Source organism: Manduca sexta, unplaced genomic scaffold, assembly GCF_014839805.1.
Source record: "Manduca sexta isolate Smith_Timp_Sample1 unplaced genomic scaffold, JHU_Msex_v1.0 HiC_scaffold_613, whole genome shotgun sequence".
Classification (NCBI taxonomy): domain Eukaryota; kingdom Metazoa; phylum Arthropoda; class Insecta; order Lepidoptera; family Sphingidae; genus Manduca; species Manduca sexta.
The window spans coordinates 454-22,865 of record NW_023595422.1 but is presented as its reverse complement, the minus strand read 5'-3'; the positions used below and the strand labels follow the sequence as shown (position 1 = coordinate 22,865).

Here is a 22,412-nt window from a genome sequence, read left to right as displayed (position 1 = left end):
CACTGGAAGCAGAAAATGGATGTTATTAGTTATGCACATGCCAGGCCGGTGTATGTTATTAAAAGTAGAGTTGAATGGTAAGTATTTATACACAAAGTGTTTAAGTACTTACATACGTATTATAAGTTTAATTGCGTACCCTAACACTCGGGGATGAAACGATGAGATTTGTTGAAAAAAGTCTAACTAAATCTAATACCTCCCACTCAACAAACAAATCTTAAGTGGAAGAAGGATTCATTAGAGTGATAAGATGCGGACTGCCGGGTACGGTGTAGAGAGTAGGAGGTGGCATTCCGAGTGGCCGCTAATACAGCTCGCCCGCCGCCCCGAGGCGCGAAGCGCGGAAGTCGTAGTACCGCACAGTACGGTCATCTATACGAAATATCATGCTTTTGAAAGTAACATAATATATTTTAATTGGAATTTATCAGAAATATACCATAAAAAGCCGTTTATATCGTAGGTACGACAGATGTCATGGTTGTGGTTGTTATAAATTGTGGTTTTATCTATGTTTTCAGACAATGCTAAAACAGTACTTATGAATGAAAACATACGCAATTTGAATTGATAAGTGGCGCTTGCCGAACCTCGCTGTACTCTGTCTAGACCGTACTACTCTCGCGCTCGCTTAATTGTCTCTGTTCAATTAATTACCTAAATTAATTTCAAGGAATTCTTGCTTAAATTGTCTAAAATCAACACGACATTGCAACTGGGCGTTTGGAGGCTGTGCGCTCGCGTGCCGCGTCTAATTCATGCTACCTTTCCGCCCTCGCTTTCCCTCCCGTCCCCACCTCAACGCTCCAGCGGTAGTCGTCGAGCTGTCTGTCTACGTAATTAGCTCGCTAATTGAATACGGACTGTGTTGTGGCGTGTGGTTTGTTATCGTTATCATGTTTCGTGTGTTGTGCGTGATTAGTTGCTAGTTTATGATTAATCATTAGTGTATAGGTCGTATCAATAGATCGAGATTTATGTTATTGAAATCTGAATCTTGAATTATACCTACAAGTTCGCAGGATAGGCGAGAGCTGTGAGATATTAGGTTCATGTTTTCAAAATTCATATTATTTTTCATTTAATTTGTTTTATTGAAATTTTCTATTGTACATATTAGAGATAACAAAAAACGCAAGCATAAACATACATGTAATCTTTTTAATTTTTTTATACGTTGTATTCGAGAAGTCGTAAAACACTTACACATCTCCATTTTCTTCCAAAGATTAGTTTGTCTCTTACCTAAATATGTGTTTTATAAACATTTTTATAATGTTTATCATAACTAAACGCGTTCCCCTCCGTGAGTCGACGTGAGATATGATGGTAAACAGCGCGGCCTTTTGTACCCAGCGGCTGACTCAATTTGCCTCTATTTGAATAGGTCTGAAGGGTAACGGTTGGGTTTTTTACAAACATCTTTACATAAATATATAGAGAAAACTGTAAGTGGCATCCATGGTAAAGTTTGTCTAGTGGATCGATTTCCGATGCATAAATGTTACAATGATTAGATTAATTAAACCTTTGTACTTAAAATGATGCAATTTTACAGTTGATTATTAGTTTTTTGAGGATGTATTTGCGACTTCTGGTTGTATTAGTTTCGACTCTACCTACCCCTACAACGATTAAAAAGATGCGAATATGTGTGTAGGTTAAAGTATAAACTTAATTTGATACTTCTTATAAAAAGTAGGAAGGCTTTATAATAATACTAAATTGGATCTTTGCACAACGGAATAAGAGCGAGTTATTTAGAAATGCAAGAGAATAACCCAATAAATATCTCATGACATCGTATTAAGTTATCCGTTGGATGAAACCGTCGCTAGCAGTACATAAATAACTCTTGTAAACAAGGGGTCACTCGCATCGGATCAGTGACGTCACGACATGACGCCGGAACTGGCCAAGATTTAGATTTCCTGTTCGCGTAATGAATGTGCCGCTTCTATGGGTTTGGAAATAAAATGTTCCAGTTAGTCGTATTTTTTTATAATTTAAATCACAGTACCTACATAGCGGTTTCTATATAAAATAGAAGACTGACGTATAATAATTAAAATAAAATGCTTTATTCATCACGAACATAGTTGCACTTATGATAAGTTAAGATATGTACATGAGAATATATAATTATTACTTAAATAAAGTCGCATATATAACCAAAAAAAATTGTATATTGGACATAAAATAAATGAAAGACTAGTATATCGTCCAAAATATATACATGACGGGTTTTATCGTAACATCAAACATAACTTGCTCTGGTCACGAGCAATTTTTGTAACTGATTTTCTGAATAAAAGAAGAGAAACTCTAACAACCATTCCGGATCTCACCAGTTCGAAAGGAAATAAGTTAAAACCCGCCGTAGTGGCCCATGTGTGTCGTGTGTCCGGAATTAAGCTGTATACACAGGTTCAAACAAGCCGGCATAATTGTGTCGACTGACGAGGGGTATTCACCTCTCGTCAGTCGCCATTCTATATAGACCAAACTCCGCTTACCATCAGTGCAGAGGATCATTTTGATGTGCTAAAATAACATAACACCTACCAGTTATATTGAGTTGGTATATACGACTGGCATACAATATACCTTCTCTCTAGTTAATAGTTTCTTAAAACTTGCGAACTGTACCAGAGTCTACACAACAGTACTTGAAATTGTATTTGTCACAACTAACTAAAGTCTAGGTCTAATTCAAAAACTTTAACCGCTAAGCACTACGTCACTTAGGCTTTGTTCCGTTCTCGAGTACTTTGCAGTAGACTTTGTTGGACATTATTACGTTTGAAATCTTTTTAATTAGAATATTTGTGAAAACTATTGTTGCTGGTTGAAACAAAAATAATTATTTTTATGAGGGATAAAAGCATCTAAATTCATATAGTATTATCTATATTCATATTCATATTATAGTATAGACGTAATTTGATTGGTTATTGTGCTTTGTATTAAAAGTTCATTATAAACTCTCCTAACTGAAGTTAGGCTACGCCAGCCAAATGTCTAGGAGATGATATTACAGTGCTCAAATACGTGCGCAATACAGAGGTGCGCTCTCCGTTCCTTCATTCTCAAAATCCGACATGACCGGAGAGAAATCAGAAGCAGGACCAACGGCTTTACATGTTTTCCGAAAAACGGGGGTTTAACACCACCTACCTTCTGACTCCGAGCTGTGATTGAATAATTTCACTACAAAAATCCAGTCACAACTTATTTGGGCTGAACGTGAATTCTAATCCGTAACCCCTTAATTTAGGGTTAACGTTATTAATCACTAGACCAACGAAGCCAACCACAATGTTTATTATTCGTCATTGTAAACCATTAAGCAAAAATATCTATAACTCCTGCTACATATTATTTCTATAACAATTGACTTTACCACTAGAAGCTATCCTTCTAGAAAACCTTTGAGAGAAAATAATCTTAAATAATTATCAAAGAAATAGACAGTTGCGTTGAAAAGTAAACAATACAATACACATACTTTTAAAATACAACCCAACTAATATTGTGAATATAACATGTAAGGTACCCTTCTTTGCAGCGGTCTTATTCAGTGGATGTCCGGGGGCGGTTTCTGTAGTAAATTACCGTCGGCAGAGGGCGCTACCTGCGACCCACCCTCCCGCCCCTCCGCCCGCCACTGATTTACCGACACATAAAACTGCGCAGCTTACTAGCACCAGATTGCACTAATGCTGTGTTAGCCGAAAATAATATATGTGATGCTAGATCTATAGATTTACTGAGTCCCTTCGAATGAATGTAAATGTGTTTGTTGTTGGGTCATTTGGCAGGGGAAATTGTTTAGTGTCTCGGAATGACTTTTTCAAAGAACTGTTAACCATGTAAAGGACAATGCGAATATAGTTAACACCTTTTTTATACTAGTACAGCGAAGTAACCTCACTCTATTTATCATCAGGTGCGAATAGAGTGAGGCCCCATAGAATATCGACTAACGAGAGATGATTAACCCTCGACAGTTTCAAGATCATGAGCGCAATGCAATGCTTCGCAGTGCTTTATAATTGAAGGTTTGGCATAATGCTATTGTTTTAGGTGGTTCAGTCGCTGGTTAGAAGGCGAGCGGCTTGTCATTAATTCCTATTAAAAACATAGCCCGCTATGCAATAGACTACGGTACCAGAACCATATATTTGAAAAGGAGGCATGTTCAGTGCAATAGACGTTGCGTCGCTGATAAAGAGTCGAGATCTGAGCGAGTGCCAAATTCAATAGCAGCCTTATATCATAACTGTAATGTACAGCACACTTCAATTGATTTAAAACATTTGTTATGTTATTTGATATTGAATTTATAACTGTTAATAGTTTCGAGCTATGGGGTCGAATGCAGCTCGAATTGGTGTGATGTTACGTACAATGGTGCGTCGCCCGTTTATTTTTGAACTTTGTTTATATTTTAACGTAGTTTTATTACTATTTCGATATCATACGTAACCGAGGTTTTTTGTATAAGTAAACAGCATTGTACATGCTATGTTTTTTAGAACTGCCGTGGTTATCACTGGGGGTACCCCGCTAATGGTGTACAGGCGATCCCCCGGCTTGGCAACCACGGCAGCCCCTGATAGTTGGTGGGCCCTACCGCTATCACTGGAGGTTCGGTAGCCTCCAGCTAGGCGGTCTTAGGGCCCGGGAGGAAGATGGGAGGGATAGAGGGAAGGAAGAGAAGGGGAAGGAAAAGGAGTTATTAGGATGGTTGGAAGGAAGGGAAGGGAAATGTTCACGAACCCTTAGACAGGCCTCAATGTGAATTTAGCAACCAAGAGGCATACGCACGAGCTGTGCGCCTAGGGTCGCGGCAAATGTGCCCCCGTGCATGGGCGTGCATTTGGTGTGGAGACCAAGCGCACAAGAATTGCCTCGGGGGGTTACATGCTATGTTGTATTCTAGTTTGAAGGACATTACAGCCAGCGCAATTACTGGGCATTATGAGACTAAACATCTGATGTCAAGGTGACGAGCTCAGTGGGTTGCACGGAGAATTTGTAATAAAAAGGTACCACCGCCATGGTTGATCGCGCAGCAGCGGTACGGTCCCCCGCCGTCGTACCCGAATCTGAAGATTCCTGGACTGAACGCGCCTATCCCCGAGGGTTGCGCGTTTGGCTACCACGCCGGCGGGTGGGGCAAACCGCCCGTGGACGAGATGGGCAAGCCGTTGTACGGTGATGTGTTTGGGCATCAGAGTAGTGGACAGGATGTGAGTATATTGTCTACCACAATATTATTTTTTCTATAGATAGGTCGAAACATGAGTAATTGAGTTAAATACTCAACAACCTTGAGACAGATTGAAATTGTCAATATGTTGATAGATAAATAATTCTATTTATTTTTATATAAAGTGTTATAGTTCCGTAACATTAGATAATGTTTCGTTCTCAGGACATTGAAGATCAAGACATTGACAGAACAATGTGGGGTGAATTGGAATCTGAATCAGAAGAAGAATCTGAAGAAGGTAATAAACACTTCTAATGTCTATATTAAACTTATTAATACTTTTATTACAATAATACAACATTCTTTATAAGTTCGATAAATTTCGGCATGGACTATATTATGTATATATACAATACTTAATTTGCCATTTTTATAACAGAGGAATCAGGGATGAGGGCGAGAAGGGCACGGACCAGGAGATGGCGGCCGGCGTCGCCACCCCAGGCGAGGGGCTCGTCACGCCGCTCGGCGTCAGCTCCGTGCCGCCCGGCGTCGAGACACCGGACACCATCGAGCTCAGGAAGAAGAAACTCGACACCGATCTCGAGGGGTATGTTGTGTGCATAAATTATCTTCCTATATTGATTGAGGGTTGAAGAAAGATTAGTGTGGCCAAAGACACGCTGAGCTTCATCGCTCGGTGTCAAAGGCGTTGGTTTGCAAAACTTGCAAGGGAAAACAGTGTAACCAATAATCAACTTATTATTATTGGAAAAAATAATATTACATCTATTGTTTAATTACTAAGTGTGGTTATTTTTTGTGTGCTCTGTATCATTTAAATGTGTGTTTATTATATTTGACGTGTATTTGTTATAGCGGCGACACGCCGGCACTGTACCAAGTGTTGCCAGAGCGACGTGTGGGGCTTACCTCGGGCATGATGGCCTCCACGCACGTATACGACATCAGCGCCGCCAATCCAGGTCATTATTGCTTTATGATTCGACCCTCGATCTATATTCTGTTTTATAGAGTTACGGTGTTAAATTAAATGTACCTCAAGACTTTGTCACAGAAGTTGAACGTTTTCTGTTTATATATTCATTTTAAACATATCCCCGGTTTTGATTCTGATTGCAGGAAATCTCAGTTTAGTTTTATAATAATCTTCTAGATGATATTGGTTTACCTACATGTGTAAATAAATATGAATATGTGTGTATGACAAGCTAGCATGTAGCCTATAATAAGTAGTAATAAGTGTTATTGTGTAGGCAAGCGTGCGGTGGGCGGCGGCGCGGGTATCGCTCCCAGCGAGGGCAGCGCAGCGCCCGCCGGCGTGGACGTGGCGCTGGACCCTTCGGAACTGGAGCTGGAGCCCGAGGCGGTGGCGGCGCGCTACGAGCGGCACCTGCGCGACGCGCGCCCTCGCGACCACGAGGACCTTTCCGACATGCTTGCCGACCACGTCGCCAGGCAGAAGGTACACCTCATAACAGTCTTTATAACCGGTCTGAACGTAGTTATGAAACAATATTGAAAATCTAACACAGTAAAAAGAAATAACTTTGAAAATAGCAGTTTGATGTTACATTTAATGTAAGAAATTAGTGAGATTGAAAAAGAATTTTTAATATTCACAAAATATTTCAATTTAAAAAAAGTGTCAAAATTAATAGACATTAATATTTTTCATTTTGCAGAACAAGAGAAAGCGACAACAAACAACAGATTCAAAGCAGGCGAAGAAATACAAAGAATTCAAGTTCTAATAGCTTTAGTGATACATACTTATTATATACCATTGTATTAAGTCTATGGGTACATAATATGTTATATTATGAAGCAATCAAGTTTATTGATTGACGTGAAACAATAATTCGTGTTAAAGAAACACCCTATAACAGTGTAAATATTATAAACATCTTTTCGATAAACTCGAATGCATTCTATGTGACATTATCTAAGTGAAATAAATATTATAAAATTAATGATGTTTTAATTTTAAAATATATTATGTTGTGATGAAACATGTTTTTTTTCTAAATTTTAATAAATCTCCTGTTTGATACGCACAAATAGCAATGAGTGACATACAGGCAGCATTATTGTGGAGACAGCATATTTAGTAAAAACATATAGCCTAATTTTTGTCTGTGCTTTGTATTATCTAGTGGTAAATTTCGATTTTACGTAAATTTATATCTTATTTATTCTGCGGCTATTGAGCTTTATGGCCCTGGCCTCAGCATATATTTCAGAGTACGCTCTACTATATATATACTATATTACTATTCGTTTCTTTAGTTCTGAGTGTAAATAAAGTACAGTGTTTTGTGATAGACTTTATAAAAATCGATCCGCGAATAATGAACTACTCGATTATGAAATATATTTGAATCCTCTCATAAAATACCAAATATATTTTAACTACTAATATGCAAGGTTTACACTCGTAAACCTTGAATAATAAGAATACTCATTCTTTATGTATTATAGAAAACATCGTGAGGAAACCTACGTAGCCGAGAAAGTCTCTACAAGAATTTTGATCGTATGTGATGTCTGCCAACCGCACTACACCAGCGTGGTGAACTAAGACTTAAACCCTCTTAGTAGTTGAGGAGGCCCAGCGCTAGGACAGTATATATTACAGGGTTGATATTATTATGTTATATATACCTATCCAAAGGATGAAATTAATTATAAGTAATTTTTTTTTCGGATAGAGTTGTCGGTCTCAAGGGCGTAGTTACCATGGGGCTAAGCAGTGCGTTGCACTGAGGTTCTGCCCCGGACTTTTGACCAATAGTACTTTTTTTAGCATTAGAGCCCTCAGTTATGTAATTGGGTCACTGTTCGATTGGTATAATTTTCTTCGTTTATATTCTATATTGCGCACCACCTCTGTGCACAGGGAAATTTCTATACTCTAATCGTAAAGAGAGTAGACAGAATATCAAATTGAAAAATTGCAATAAACAACTATGCAATGATGACTAACATGACTGGTTTTCTAAGCTTGTCTTTATTATTTATTGTATTGTATTCACAGGATATTCCTTTGCATCAACATCGATTGTTAAAAACTATAATCGATTATTTAATCTGTGAAATTGTTAATCGTATTAGCGATTAATCGAGTTGATCTACGTGTTACAGCACATCTCTAATTCTACTTTTTTAATTTCTGGACTTCGTACTCAAAGTTAATTTGTTTTATTAAATTTTGCTAAAGTTTAGTTTTACGTTAATTTTAAGTATTACATAATAAATATAAAAATCAACCATGTCCCGTGTTTTAGTCGGTGTAAAGCGAGTTATTGACTACGCTGTAAAAGTAAGTTGTGTTGCAGTGCAAAGGTTACTTTTAAATTTTTCAAGTGCATTCCTATTGTTTTTTATTTCATTAAAACAAGATTTTTTTAAATAGTGAAATACCTGTATATATTTTTTTTCATTGCGCTTGCGAATAAAATGGTCAATGTCGCTTGATTTTCTACCAATATGTCCTTATCAAAATATCAACAGTCGAAGACACCTTGAAGTTATATGGGAACACATACTTGCCTATTATGTATTTAAATTATTAATATTACATAAACAAAATAGTGATATTGCCAATTATATGTGTTTTATTATTTTTCCTTTATCTTCAACTATTTAATTTTACTCTTGGATTTATGTCAAAATTATTTATAAAGCAGCAGATAAGACACTTATTGTTAAAATATGTTCACATACCATTTTATAAGATTTAGATAACTATTACAGGTAAAAATAATGACCACAACGTAATTATGGATATTCAAAATGTATTTTTAAACAGTTATATCATTTTGTTATAAGTTTTATGTGATATAAGTAATAATAATTGTTGATAATGAAAATGTACTAACAATTATTTGATCAAAATTCTCCCCGTTTGGACTGGATCCAACAATACAATTATTAATGTTAATATTTTTAGATCCGTGTGAAGCCAGACAAGTCTGGTGTGGTGACAGATGGGGTGAAGCACTCCATGAATCCTTTTGATGAGATCGCTGTGGAGGAGGCAGTCAGGATGAAGGAAAAAAAGATTGCAAGTGAAGTTATTGCAGTGTCTTGTGGACCTTCACAAGCACAAGTAAGTAAGCAGTACATTTTTAAAAATGGAACATTTTTTTAGAAAGTATTTTAAACTTATTTCAATACCTTTTTATAAACAATTTATTTCATGAGCATATTTATAAATGAAACCTAGAGTATAGCTTTTCATATATTACTTTCTTTTTAGTTTGTGGGTTTTAGATTTTATGTGTGAATATGTGATGATTTTAGGAAACCCTAAGAACAGCTTTGGCTATGGGTGCTGACCGAGCCATCCATGTGGAAGTAGCTGGCAAGGAGTATGAAACTCTCCAACCCCTACATGTGGCTAAAATCCTCGCCAAACTGTCACAGGATGAGAAAGCTGATATTGTTATTGTTGGCAAGCAGGTATTTTCTTATTAATATTTAATGGTAATTTATTGTTACATGTGATTTGTGATACTATTTATTATTATTATTTCGACAATAGTAATAGGGCTAAGATTATATAACAAATGAAATATTAATAACTAAAAATTATGTAAAAAAAACATTTATTTTAAAGTAATATTTATTACATTGTTATTCATTTATATTTTCTAACAAGAAGCACATTAGAACAAAATCCGTTTCTGACTAGCAACTAATAAAATACTATTTGTTTTAGGCTATTGATGATGACTCCAACCAAACCGCACAGATGACAGCAGCACTATTAGATTGGCCACAAGGCACATTTGCTTCAAAGGTAAGATGACATAGATGTAGTTAAAGTAAATTTTAATAATTATATATTTGTATAGAAATTCAATAATAACCTTATATTATGACATCCTATTTTGATAATGAGTATAGCGTGATGGAATATTTAAATTCCATTTATGTCTCACATTAACATCTTTCTGCTTTCAATATTCATGATACTTAAAAATAACAAAAGGTTTCTATATTAGCAGTCCATCTATTTCGCAGTCATTTAAATGAATTATTGAGTGTAATATATGTATATGAATTCTATTTATGAAATTCATTCCTAGTGTTTATCTTAAAATTATATCCACATTGGACTGATAACCTCTGCTGTAGATTCAAATCTCATTTTTTATCATTGTTACTAACACTGTGCTGTGGAATGAGCTGATAACTGAATTGATATTGATTATTTACGGTTTTAAAAGTTTTAAGCATTTTATATTTAATTTCTAATAATAATGTTTTATAATATGTTTTAAAATTGGTTGAAAGTGGGTCCAATTTTGTTTATTTGTCATATTTCTATTGTGACTAATTTAATTTAATTTGACTAAGCTAATTTGTCACTTTATACTAATGTTATCTAACTTATAAAAATTATCTTATAAATAAATAAATTATATGGAATGTAAATCAGAGCTTCTGGATGTCTGATTTATATAATAAATTTAGGAAAGTAAGATATTTAGTGGTTTTATAGAAATTATTTTTGTTTTCATGTTTCAGTACATGCTATAAGATTCAGGTGCCATAATCGATTCCATTTTTGATAATAATTAGATTACGAAATATTAACTTATAGCTTGTTTATCACGTGATAAGGTAGAAAAGACTGACGCGGGCTTGACGGTGACGCGCGAGATTGACGGCGGACTGGAGGTGATCAAGACGAAACTACCGGCCGTCCTCAGCGCAGATCTCAGGCTCAACGAGCCCAGATACGCCACACTACCCAACATCATGGTAAAGTTTATTTATTAGTAGACTACGATAAAAATTCCCAAAAAATCAGTCTGATGTTCACAGCTACCCAACTTGAAGAACCAGTTAACATATTACCTTAAGCTACAAAAGATAGACGAACAACGTGGCAAGTTGTTTCACTGAGAATTATTTCACACATTACTTTAATGCAGATGGTGTACATTTTTGGGATTGGACTTGCCAAGTTAGGTCATTCAAAGTGGAATTTTTTCAGTTAGAAAATTTATTCATAATCATAACCATTACAAAAAACTATACATTTGTCTTCTACTAACTAATTACTAATTACAAAATATAAATATGTCAGAAAGCTAAGAAGAAGCCATTGAAGAAGATGTCAGCCAAAGACCTAGGAGTAGACCTGGCGCCAAGAATCAAGGTGCTGTCCGTCGAAGACCCACCGGTGAGGCAGGCCGGATCTATTGTGCCTGATGTGGACACGCTTGTCACCAAACTCAAGGAGGGAGGACACGTGTGAATCATCAATATTGTACAAACTGTATACAGAATTATGATGGTAGTAAAATGTGCATATTGTTAAAATAAATTTAAATCAAATCGAGTTTAAATGTGTAGTTTTGATTATTTTAGCAGCATTCTTAGGATAGACATGCTTGTGTTTCCTAATTCTTTTCCTATGAGTATTAGGTTCTTTAAAATAACAGTAGCAGAAAGCTGTTCATCATCTCTTAACGGCGGGCAGTGTTGAGCTTGTTTAACTTAACAGTTTGGCTATTATGTTAGTTCTACATCCTATAGTAATGGGTCCTCTATTAGGCTATCATTATATGACTCGTAGAATACTTTCGAAATCTTAGTTACACATTTACTAGAGTAGTCTTTACTTGAATTTAAAACAGTAGAAGATATGATGAATGACAATTTATATTCCTAGTGGATTACGTGTACATACTACATAATACACTGCTAAAATGGCGACGGAAATAAAAATGCAATTTGGTATCTATTTGATTTATGAAATGTGTTGAGGTAAATTTAATTTATTAAGTAACTAGTAAAGAGCCTCGCCGCTGTACGGTTGGTACCACAGTATCTTGCCCTCTAAGCAGCCTGTCACCAGCATGTGGTAGCGGGGGCTGAACCTTGAGCTAACCACCAGGTCTTGGTGAATGCCGAGGCTTTGCCCCACGTCCACCATCAGCCGTGGCCTGTTGAGATCCTGGACGCAGTGTGGCAGTTCGCTGCAGTCTTCGTTTAATGCCAAGAGTCGCATACCGCGGCCGAAAGGCGAACACACTAGCCGACCATCCGCTGAATAGCAGAGTTCCTGTGAACACATTAAATAGATTTATGCACCTGACAGATTCTAACAACCCTGAATCTAGACAATGGTGTAACTATAGGTGTAATCTAGTTCTGAATTTAAAATAATAATTTGTCTCACGATAATCAAATACTTAATCTCGACGACCTTTGTCCACACCTGGCTCGTCTCCAGGTTTCCGCTTACTTAAGTGATAGTTGTGTAGTGTATATTGAGGATCTTCTTACACTATAGTTGCAAAGCATCATCTTAACTAGGGTCCTTTGGTGAAAGCAGTAACGATGCTCTTTACCAAAAATACCTTTGAATAAGCAGTTACTAACTTTGATAAACCCTTTGCCCTCGTTGGTCTCCTCTATGTAGTAGAGCAGTCTTTCTTTATTCTGCCTTATGAACCTATCCGCGTATCGCCTGGGCGCGGGACCGTCTTCGGTGGTGATGTCGCGAGACGTGTGGCCCGATGTGGACGGCGCCAACATGCTACTAAAAACAAAGATAAGCCGAAATTTACCAAATAAATTCGTAAAACTTTACAATAGACAAAACACTTGACTCATGTAAATAGCTTAGTATCAAAACATAGATCAGCTCAGTTGTGTTGGTTACATAAATATTAACCGTGGAACCAAAGGGGAGACTGGGGAGATCTGTTCTTGTCTAAAGACTTAATTAACGTCTTGCATGAGGGTTGTGTAAAACGGTAACATTATACGGTTAAAGAAACTTTATTATCTCATGCTCGCGGCTCCGCCCGCGTTGTAAAGTTTTTCAGGCTAAAGTTTTCCATTATAAAAGTAGTAGTTTCCCGGGAGCCTATGTTCTTCCCAGGATTTCAAACTGTCTCCATACCAAATTTCATCTTAATACGTTGGGTAGTTTTTGAGTTTAAGACGTTCAGGCAGTCGGATGCAGCGGGGGAGTTTGTTTTTTAATATATTTTTATAGAACTTTTTAAGAGGATCAATCCCGTCATACATCATTGTTGCATAACTTTAACCGTTTACGCAGCGCACGCAACGGAAGCTCTCAAAACTAATAAATTGTCCCCGTATTTGCAACATGTTTCATTACTGCTCCGCTCCTATTGGTCATAGCGTGATGATATACAGCCTATAGTACCCCATAAATAAAGGGCTATCCAACACAAAACGAATTTTTCAGTTCAAACTGGTAGTTCCTGAGATTAGCCATTACTGCTCCGCTCCTATTGGTCATAGCGTGATGATATATAACTCAGAGCACTCCACAAACAAAGGGCTATTCAACACAAAAATAATTTTTCAGTTCGAATCGGTAGTTCCTGAGATTAGCCATTACTGCTCCGCTCCTATTGGGTATAGCGTGATGATATATAGCCTATAGTACTCCACGAACAAAGGGCTATCCAACGCAAAAAGAATTTTTCAGTTTGGACTGGTAGTTCCTGAGATTAGCGCGTTCAAACAAACAAACAAACAAACAAACTTTTCAGCTTTATATAATAGTATAGATAAGAATTGGATTCACTTACATGAGATACAAACAAAATAAAATAAGTTTATATGTATAGGCTACTAGTACAGGTGTTTGTGTAATATCTATAATACATATGCGTAAACATTAATAGGTACAATTCTATAAACTACATTAATTACAATTAATCACAATATTTAAAACTATGAAGGTAGTTCTAAATCGATCTTAAAATCGGTGGGACGTTGAACGTGGGTTGTTGAATATTCGGACTGCGCTCGTACCGCTTCGTGAATTCTCGTTGCGCCACTACGTCACTAGAGACATGGGTTTAATGATTTCTGGATGTGGCTCACAATACGAACTCGTTCGAACATTATAGTGGATGCTATCCTTTCGTTAGACTAGTTATGTGTCGGATTACCTCTCCCCGGGGTCGACGGCGAAGCCGAATCCTGTGAGGCGCGGGCGCAGCGCGGCGGGCGGCGTGATGCCCGTGTTGATGCCCGTTATCCGCTGCATGTTGAAGTTCCGCCGCAATTGCCCCCTGCGCTCACACACACAACATACATCGGCCGATCAATTTATTTTAGGTAAGACTAGCCTCTAGGTGCCAAGCAAGCCGCCTGCCTGTGCGTTCGCGACCTTATATATATACAAAAGTAATCCTTATAGCATGATTCAGTATTCACGCATGATGGTTTATTATTAGCGTATTTCATGTATAACTTTGGTGTTTCCATACCGATTTCTATGATTCTTTTTATGGAATATTTAATAATGTTAACTTTTTTAATTAGGGATGACTGAGAGTGTTATAAACGTAAGAGTAGACAAATATAATGAAAAAGCTTCGAACTGCTAAGCTATCGGAAGTTACACGTGTTATTGTGAGTCAACCATAAAAGATAGACATATGTTGTCGTGGGATATTTTTACATAATTTTAAGGAGAACATTTCCGTCATACATGATTTCTGTGTAGCTTTAACCATTAAGGTTGCACACGCGACGGAAGCTTAAAAATGGAGTAACTTCTCCCGTTTTCCCAACATTTCCCTTCACTGCTCTGCTCCTATTAATTGTAGCGTGATGAAAAGTATACTATAACCAGCACAGGAGTATGACAAATAATTGTACCAAGTTTCGTTAAAATCCGTCGAGTAGTTATTGTTTCTATAACGGTTATACAGACAGACAGACAGACAAAAATTTTACTAATTGCATTTTTGGCATCAGTATCGATCCCTAATCACCCCCTGATAGTTATTTTGGAAATATATTTCATGTACAGAATTGACCTCTCTACAGATTTATTATAAGTATAGATAGAAGATATAGAAGATATAGATATAGATAGATGAGCATGACTTAACATAATTTATTAGGAACTTTTTTAGTCTGATAAATGGGCCAAGCTGCAATGTATACTACCGGCACTCACTTCGAGGCTATAAATATAATAAAAAAGACCCGGTACGAATTATTTATTACTAGTTTTTGTTCACGGCTCCATATATTTTATAACAATAAAAGTAGCAATTATGCTATTTCAAATTATAAACGACCTGTGTAAAATTTTGAAGAGAAAGAAAGTTGAAGAGCAATATCATATAGGCAAATCTTATTTATTACAAGCCCACATCATTCAAATTCATTCAAGCATCATCATTAATATTAACATCATTATACAAGTTTAAACGTAAGTAAGTACTCTTATAACTAAATGTGATGAAGCACACGTCATTTATTATTTTACTACAGACAAACAACTTTAAATTTATTTATTCCAGATAAACAACAAAATATATTAGTTTTCTCACCTGCTGTAAAATTCTTGGAGCATTCTATTCTGCTTGACCGTGATGGAAGCTTCCCACACGTCGTTCTGAATACTAGACATGCTCTAAAAGAAACAAAATATAATATACAGGGTGAATTCAAAACATAGGACGCATTAGAAATAAAATATAATATACAAGGTGTATTCAAAGCACAGGACGCACGTGTAAGCTCGCAAAGGGCATTTACACTTAGTTGCGCTTCTGCATAACCATTCATTTATTTAATATATTTATAGTACATACATTTTTATTTATAATACCAAATTATGTAGGTACTTGAATTACATTCTGATGTGTGTATTAAGGGAGTACATAGAATATAAAATAATACCCATTACTCTTATATTATTGGAATAGTAAAATACAAAACAAACTATTTACAGAACAAAATCAACAGTAATCTGCTATTAAAATTAAACTTAAAAAGTAAATAATCTATATATATAAAAATGAATCCCTATTTCCCTTGGTCACGCTATCACGCGTGAACGGCTGGACCGATTTTACAATTTCTTTTTGTTGTGGTTTTATTGTCAGGACAAGATTCTTATGAAATAAAAAGTTCAAAAAATTGCGCAGAAAATTAGAAAATTAAGAAAACATAACGAAAATATTAATTTTATATAACTATCAATTGTTTGAAATAACTGTCAGCGATTGACAGAATGCGCGCTGCAAATTCATTGTTAAGCCGGGACAACGTCTGTCAGGTCAACTAGTATAAAATAATTGTTATTTGTGTGTACATGAAGTAATTGTAGTTAAGTTGATGTATTATTATAATAAAATATCATAGTTTCGAACGGTACGCAATTCCAATTGGTTTACTTTAACTGTTCGGTAATAAAGGTGAGTTTATACGAGCTTACCGCGACGAGTCGTGCGGCGGGCGGCGCGGCGGGGGCGGGCGCGGGCGCGGCGAGTTGTTCCTCCGCCGGCACCGACGACGCCGCCGAGCTCGGGCCCGGCTCCGGCTCGGGCTCCGACTCGGCTCGCGAGCGGGACGCCCTGCACACACAAACACACAACACAATCACGATACCGAGGGTTTACTGCGAAAACCTGCTAAATGCAGTGTAGCAGTTTTGAGTTATTACATTTACAACTTTAAACCCAATAAAAATGCTTTAATTACGGAAGGCCTCAATTACTTTAATAGTCACAAGTTAGGATATATAATAAACATTATTTTGTGTAATATTACTTCATGTGTGTGACTTGCTTTTGCCCGCAGCTCTGCCTGCGTGTTTAAGTTTTTCCGGAATAAAGTTTTCCGTTATTAAAGTCACGCTATATATTTTCCCAGGATAGAAAGTAGCCAATATCCTTTCGAGGGTCTCAAACTCTCTCCATACCAAATTTTATCGAAATCCATTAGGTAGTTTTTGAGTTTATCGCGTCCAGACAGGTAGACAGATGCGGCTGGGGTCTTTGTTTTATAATATATTTTTTAGAATTTTTTAAGAGGAACAATTCATGATTGTTGTATAACTTTAACCGTTTACGCAGCGCACGCAACCTCTCAAAAGTAATAAATGTTATCCATTTTTCAATATTTTTTATTACTGCTCCACTCATATTTATTGTAGCATGATGATATATGTATAGCCTTCTTCGATAAATGAGATATCGAACACTAAAATAATTTTTCAGTTCGAACAGGTAGTTCCTGCGATTAGCGCGTAGAAATAAACAAATTCTTCTTTTTGATATAATAGTATAGATAGAAATGTATAAAATCAGGAAATTCATGAGTAAGGTCAGACAGTCAGTCGCTTTTACACATATATTGCTAAAATGCGCTTGATTCGACATTATTTATGTTTCATACGATTTATATTAAAAATAATGTGTACACAAATTTAATAGCGATAGTAACAGGATGCTTGTGCTAAATACGATTAAATTTTTATATTTTATTTACTCAAGATGTATTAAAAAAAATTGTTCGCCCTTTTAAAACGAAAAAGAGGTTATGAACCTTGATTCTCTTTTAAATGGACCATTTATTTTGGAAATCATTTATAACGTCGTTTATGATATTTAAGCAATCAAGTATATATATATAGCAATTAGTTGTATTTAACTGTTGTTACTATAATATTTTGTAAAACATTGAGCGTAGCACTTAGCCGGTTTTACCAATACAACATTTTTCATGTATTTAACAATTTTTGCAAAAAATTTAGTTTAGCAGATTTTCGCAGTAAACCCCCGATATCATCATACAAATTTAATAATATTTAATTGGCACGCTACTGAACACGAGACTATACAAAATTTTAAAATATCAGGTTCTTTGACCACGACACAGTCAATCCAGAATAAAATTACATAGGCACTGCATTATTAAACATGTAACCAACACAACTGTTGATAAGCAAAATGCAATTTACAATAAATTAGAAAAGTTCACTTACTAATGGCATGAAACGCTCCGGGTCTTTGATTATAAATGGACTCACGGTGATATCCCGTCGAGTAGCTGCGAGCGCGAGTGCGTGCGCGCTAGCGGGCGGAGGCGCGCACGCGCTGGCAGGCGGCGCGGGGGCGCGCGGCGCGGCGGAGACGCGGGCGCGTGCGCAGGCGCGGGGGACGGGGCGCAGCGCGGCGGAGCGCGGCACGAGTCGCGCGCCACGCCGCGCTCCGACTCCAGCGGCTGGATGTCGTGTATGCACGTCCACTGTACACATGTGCAAACATATTATGAACTTTTTCTAATTCAACACTTTTGACACAGAGAAACCATTACTGTCTGCCTGGCTTAGTAATGGTTTCTCTGCTTTTAAATAAAATAGAGATCATATTAAATTACAATATTATGATTCGTTTAAAGTATTCCATATTGAGTTATCATTATAACTTATTTTAATCAGACTATTATACTGAAATAGAAATGCCTTGGCATAGCTGTTATGGACATTATGTAAATGTTTTTACCTCGGACCTATCATCATGACTAATATTCCTACTCAAAGCGCTCCATCCTTGTGGGTGAATCTGAAAAAAATAATGCATCTTATTTAACGTAAAGCCTATTGACATAATTAGCAATAAATAATTATTTTTCATATTAAGTAAGCATTGAAATTAGTGAGCAGATGAATGACTAGGGCAGTTCAGTTCCATACAGAGTTAAGTGATTATTTTTATTCTATTTTACTTTTATTTATATGGGGCCATAGGCACAACAAGGTAACCCCATTGCACCTGATGATAAGTGGAGCGGAGTCCAGCAGTGTCGGATGACGAAAGATAATTATCTTTCGCCAGTCGACACAATAATGCCGGCCTGCATTGTTATTTATGAACATTTGAACCTACAAAAAATGGAAATCACGCACCTGGAGCGCGCTGACCACCTCAGCGTCATTGTCCTCGGGGAAGTCAGCGACAAATTCCACTCGATTCTCCTTCCTACTGCTATCAAACAGATGGTCGTACATAGCTGCTATTGGTATCATTTGTTGACTCATTTGCATCAGCCTGTATAGATTTGGCTGCAAAAAATAACAATAGTTATAATAATTGAGCTGTAAGATTAAATACAGGAGAATCTGATGACTGCTTCGGATTTCAGATTTCTTGACAATATCACAGGTTTGTTTTGGTTTTCCTTATTATCTCTTTAAGGTAAAGGCTTTACACTTAGTTTCCTTAGCTTGCTGCTACATACCACATTATAAATCTTTAGGAAAACTAAACTTTTTGTCAGATAATATAAATGGGATTTTACATTATGTAACAACTTGGAAAATACACAAAAACTATTATGATTAATTTTATCTTAGATGGTCTACATTAAGGCAATTTGATAAGATCCACTATGGATGGACTACTATCATTAATGATTGGTGCTATTAACAAGTTACTAGAAAATAATTATATATAACTGTGTTGCATTTAAAGAGTATTCATTTTTTTTTCTGACAGTATACAGAGTGCTGTATTGAACTTTTAAATATACTAGCTTTTGCCCGCGGCTCCGCCCGCGTTATAAAGTTTTTCAGGCTAAAGTTTTCCGTTATAAAAGTAGTAGTTTCCCGGGAGCCTTTGTTCTTCCCAGGGTCTCAAACTGTTTCCATACCAAATTTCATCTTAATACGTTGGGTAGTTTTTGAGTTTAACACGTTCAGGCAGACAGATGCAGCCGGGGACTTTGTTTTATAATATATATTTTTAGAACTTTTTAAGAGGAACAATCCCGTCATACATCATTGTTGCATAACTTTAACCGTTTACGGAGCGCACGCAACGGAAGCTCTCAAAACTAATAATTTTTCCCCGTTTTTGCAACATGTTTCATTACTGCTCCGCTCCTATTGGTCATAGCGTGATGATATATGGCCTATAGCGCTCCACAAATAAAGGGCTATCCATCACAAAAAGAATTTTTCAGTTTGGACCGGTAGTTCCTGAGATTAGCCATTACTGCTCCGCTCCTATTGGGTATAGCGTGATGATATATAGTCTATAGTACTCCACGAACAAAGGGCTATCCAACGCAAAAAGATTTTTTCAGTTTGGACCAGTAGTTCCTGAGATTACCCATTACTGCTCTGCTCCTATTGGGTATAGCGTGATGATATATAGCCTATAGCACTCCACGAATAAAGGGCTATCCAACGCAAAAAGAATTTTTCAGTTTGGACCGGTAGTTCCTGAGATTAGCGCGTTCAAACAAACAAACAAACAAACAAACTCTTCAGCTTTATATAATAGTATAGATTCCAATGAAATGTGTCATTTAATTTCCTACAGTCGCCATCTTCGTCTACTGATGGTGTAAATTGCCTTGAAGATCATAAGTTCGATTTTAGATCACACATCAGTGGGATGTTTGTAACACAAGTCGCCCATGATTGGACCCATCCAAATATGTACGACGCGAGGAAGCAACAGCTCGTCCAAACTGAGCCGTATTCGCTTTTGCGATATACTTGAAAAGGGTGTTGACCCGATCCACATTAAGTGGAATGAGGACAGATGGAATAATAAATATTTATTTTTCTTAGCAACTTTACACCTCAGATGATAATGCGTAATCCCAGTGACCTTTAGTCTCAAGTTATTATTTTGTAGGCTAGAGATAGCAAATTATACAAAACTAAACTGCACAGAGTCTTGGCATGACTCGAATGATTCTTAGTGAGTGTCAAAATGCCGACAGTGGTGGGAAATGTAATACTTAAGTTATAAAATTCACATTAAACATATAGGCGCAGTACGTCCCCCCTAGAGCCCATCCACAAGATTTTGAGACAACCTACTATTATTATAATTTTTAAAACGACCATAATCTACACACAAGTTATTTTATTTCGTCTAGGACATTTTCCTTCCCTAGAAAATGAATCTAGCTACGCCCATGCTTAAACATGTTCATAATTAAACCAACATGACTACAATACATAACAACTCAGGCACGAAAGAAGCAGCTTCAACCTTTACCTTAAATCCGTGTAAATCTTGAGCTAACGTGGACAGGTTCAGGTCGTGAATGATGATGAGCAAGCCGCCGGTGGTACACATCACCATTTGCCGCGCGTCGGGTGACAGCCTGCACCTCATCAGGCTCGACGTGTGAAACACCTTCTGATACACCAGATTGTATTCGGTATACGAGTTTATGTCCCACGTGTATATGCTGCCGTCCAATCCGGAAGTCACCAGCAATTTGTCTTTTACTGAGAACTCAATGTTCTTCACCCATTTGGAGTGGCCAAGCAGTGTGCGTATTTTCTTCTTTAAGTTGCGCACATCCCATAACGCTATTGTTGTGTCGTCCGAGCATGTCGCGAACATTCGGGCGTCCAGGAATCTGTGGAAGATTAGCTTATAGTCACTTAAATAAGATGTTTATGTATTTCAAGGGAAATATTTGACTAATATATTAATTAATACTCGTATTCATTGACAGATCAAAGAGTTACAGTAGTATATTTTAGTTTAAATTTTTTTCTTACATGTTTCCTGTATAAAAATTATAAGATTACAGAATTGATTTTATGGATTAAACAGAGTATTGTAAAAATAGGTATTTAGGTTCGTTGTAGTATTATCGCAACCACCAAAAAGAGGGGGTCTATGTTTGCTTATTTTCGATGACATGGTGTAAAATTCTGCTTACTTACTTACTTGAACTATGATAAAATATTTTATTTTTACAAAATGCATTGATACTTACTTAACACAATTAACACAATCTGAATGTGCATCATTGACAGATTGAATCTTCTGGTGAGTCAGAGGATCAAATATCTGTATTGATTTCTTCTCACAAGCTGCCACCAACATTGTCCTGAAATAGCATAATATGCAGTTATATTTTATTTAATACAAGTGTTTCTAGAAGCTTTTGCGTCAAAATCTTTTCAGTTCCAAAAACCCCTAAATCATTATACGTAGGGCGCCATTGCCATCTAATTAAAAAAATCACGATAACAACTCCATTATTTACCATGGAAGCAAATAACAGGAATGAAATATTAATGTATGCGACAGGTCGACATGGCAATCGGTATATAATCTGAGGTGCGAGGGAGGAGACACCCCGCACCCGCACATCGCCCGCGTCATCTTATGCGCTGGACGCAGAAAAGACGTAAGACGCGGACGGGGCGCGGACATATGTTTCTTCCGCGCCTCTTTTATACAAAATGTATAGAAACGACGCGTCACAAAATATACAGAAAAAACAGGGCGTGGACACGATACGGACACGACTCTTACTTGCCTGCGCCCTATTCTAAAACATACAGAAAGGACAGGGCACTTTTGCGAGCGCCGAAGGACGG

The 22,412-nt window shown here is 36.8% G+C and overlaps 3 protein-coding genes across 5 annotated transcripts; 2 read left to right on the top strand and 1 right to left on the bottom strand.

The window, feature by feature from the left end:
* Positions 1–5,046: 5,046 nt before the first annotated feature.
* LOC119193507 (splicing factor 3B subunit 2-like) lies at positions 5,047–7,215 on the top strand. The gene is made up of 6 exons (XM_037447120.1): positions 5,047–5,258; positions 5,444–5,519; positions 5,661–5,831; positions 6,101–6,207; positions 6,499–6,707; positions 6,928–7,215. Exons 3-6 carry the CDS (start codon positions 5,701–5,703, stop codon positions 6,994–6,996), a joined length of 516 nt encoding a protein of 171 aa, XP_037303017.1. The 5' UTR covers positions 5,047–5,258; positions 5,444–5,519; positions 5,661–5,700; the 3' UTR covers positions 6,997–7,215.
* Positions 7,216–8,387: 1,172 nt separating this feature from the next.
* Positions 8,388–11,604, top strand: LOC119193506 (electron transfer flavoprotein subunit beta-like). Its single transcript, XM_037447119.1, has 6 exons — positions 8,388–8,564; positions 9,195–9,353; positions 9,548–9,706; positions 9,966–10,046; positions 10,874–11,014; positions 11,343–11,604. Exons 1-6 carry the CDS (start codon positions 8,514–8,516, stop codon positions 11,511–11,513), a joined length of 762 nt encoding a protein of 253 aa, XP_037303016.1. The 5' UTR covers positions 8,388–8,513; the 3' UTR covers positions 11,514–11,604.
* Positions 11,605–11,991: 387 nt separating this feature from the next.
* On the bottom strand, positions 11,992–22,069 carry LOC115448339 (DDB1- and CUL4-associated factor 10 homolog). Of its 3 annotated transcripts, none has more exons than XM_037447116.1 (10): positions 21,803–22,069; positions 21,067–21,436; positions 18,960–19,115; positions 18,556–18,615; positions 18,081–18,298; positions 16,485–16,623; positions 15,595–15,677; positions 14,197–14,319; positions 12,644–12,803; positions 11,992–12,323 (listed from the first exon to the last, which is right to left on the bottom strand). In XM_037447116.1, exons 1-10 carry the CDS (start codon positions 21,910–21,912, stop codon positions 12,048–12,050), a joined length of 1,695 nt encoding a protein of 564 aa, XP_037303013.1. In that variant the 5' UTR covers positions 21,913–22,069; the 3' UTR covers positions 11,992–12,047. The 3 variants fall into 3 exon arrangements, with proteins under 3 accessions (XP_037303013.1, XP_037303014.1, XP_037303015.1); XM_037447117.1 differs by having other exon boundaries at positions 12,644–12,800; XM_037447118.1 differs by lacking the exon at positions 14,197–14,319.
* Positions 22,070–22,412: the final 343 nt, after the last annotated feature.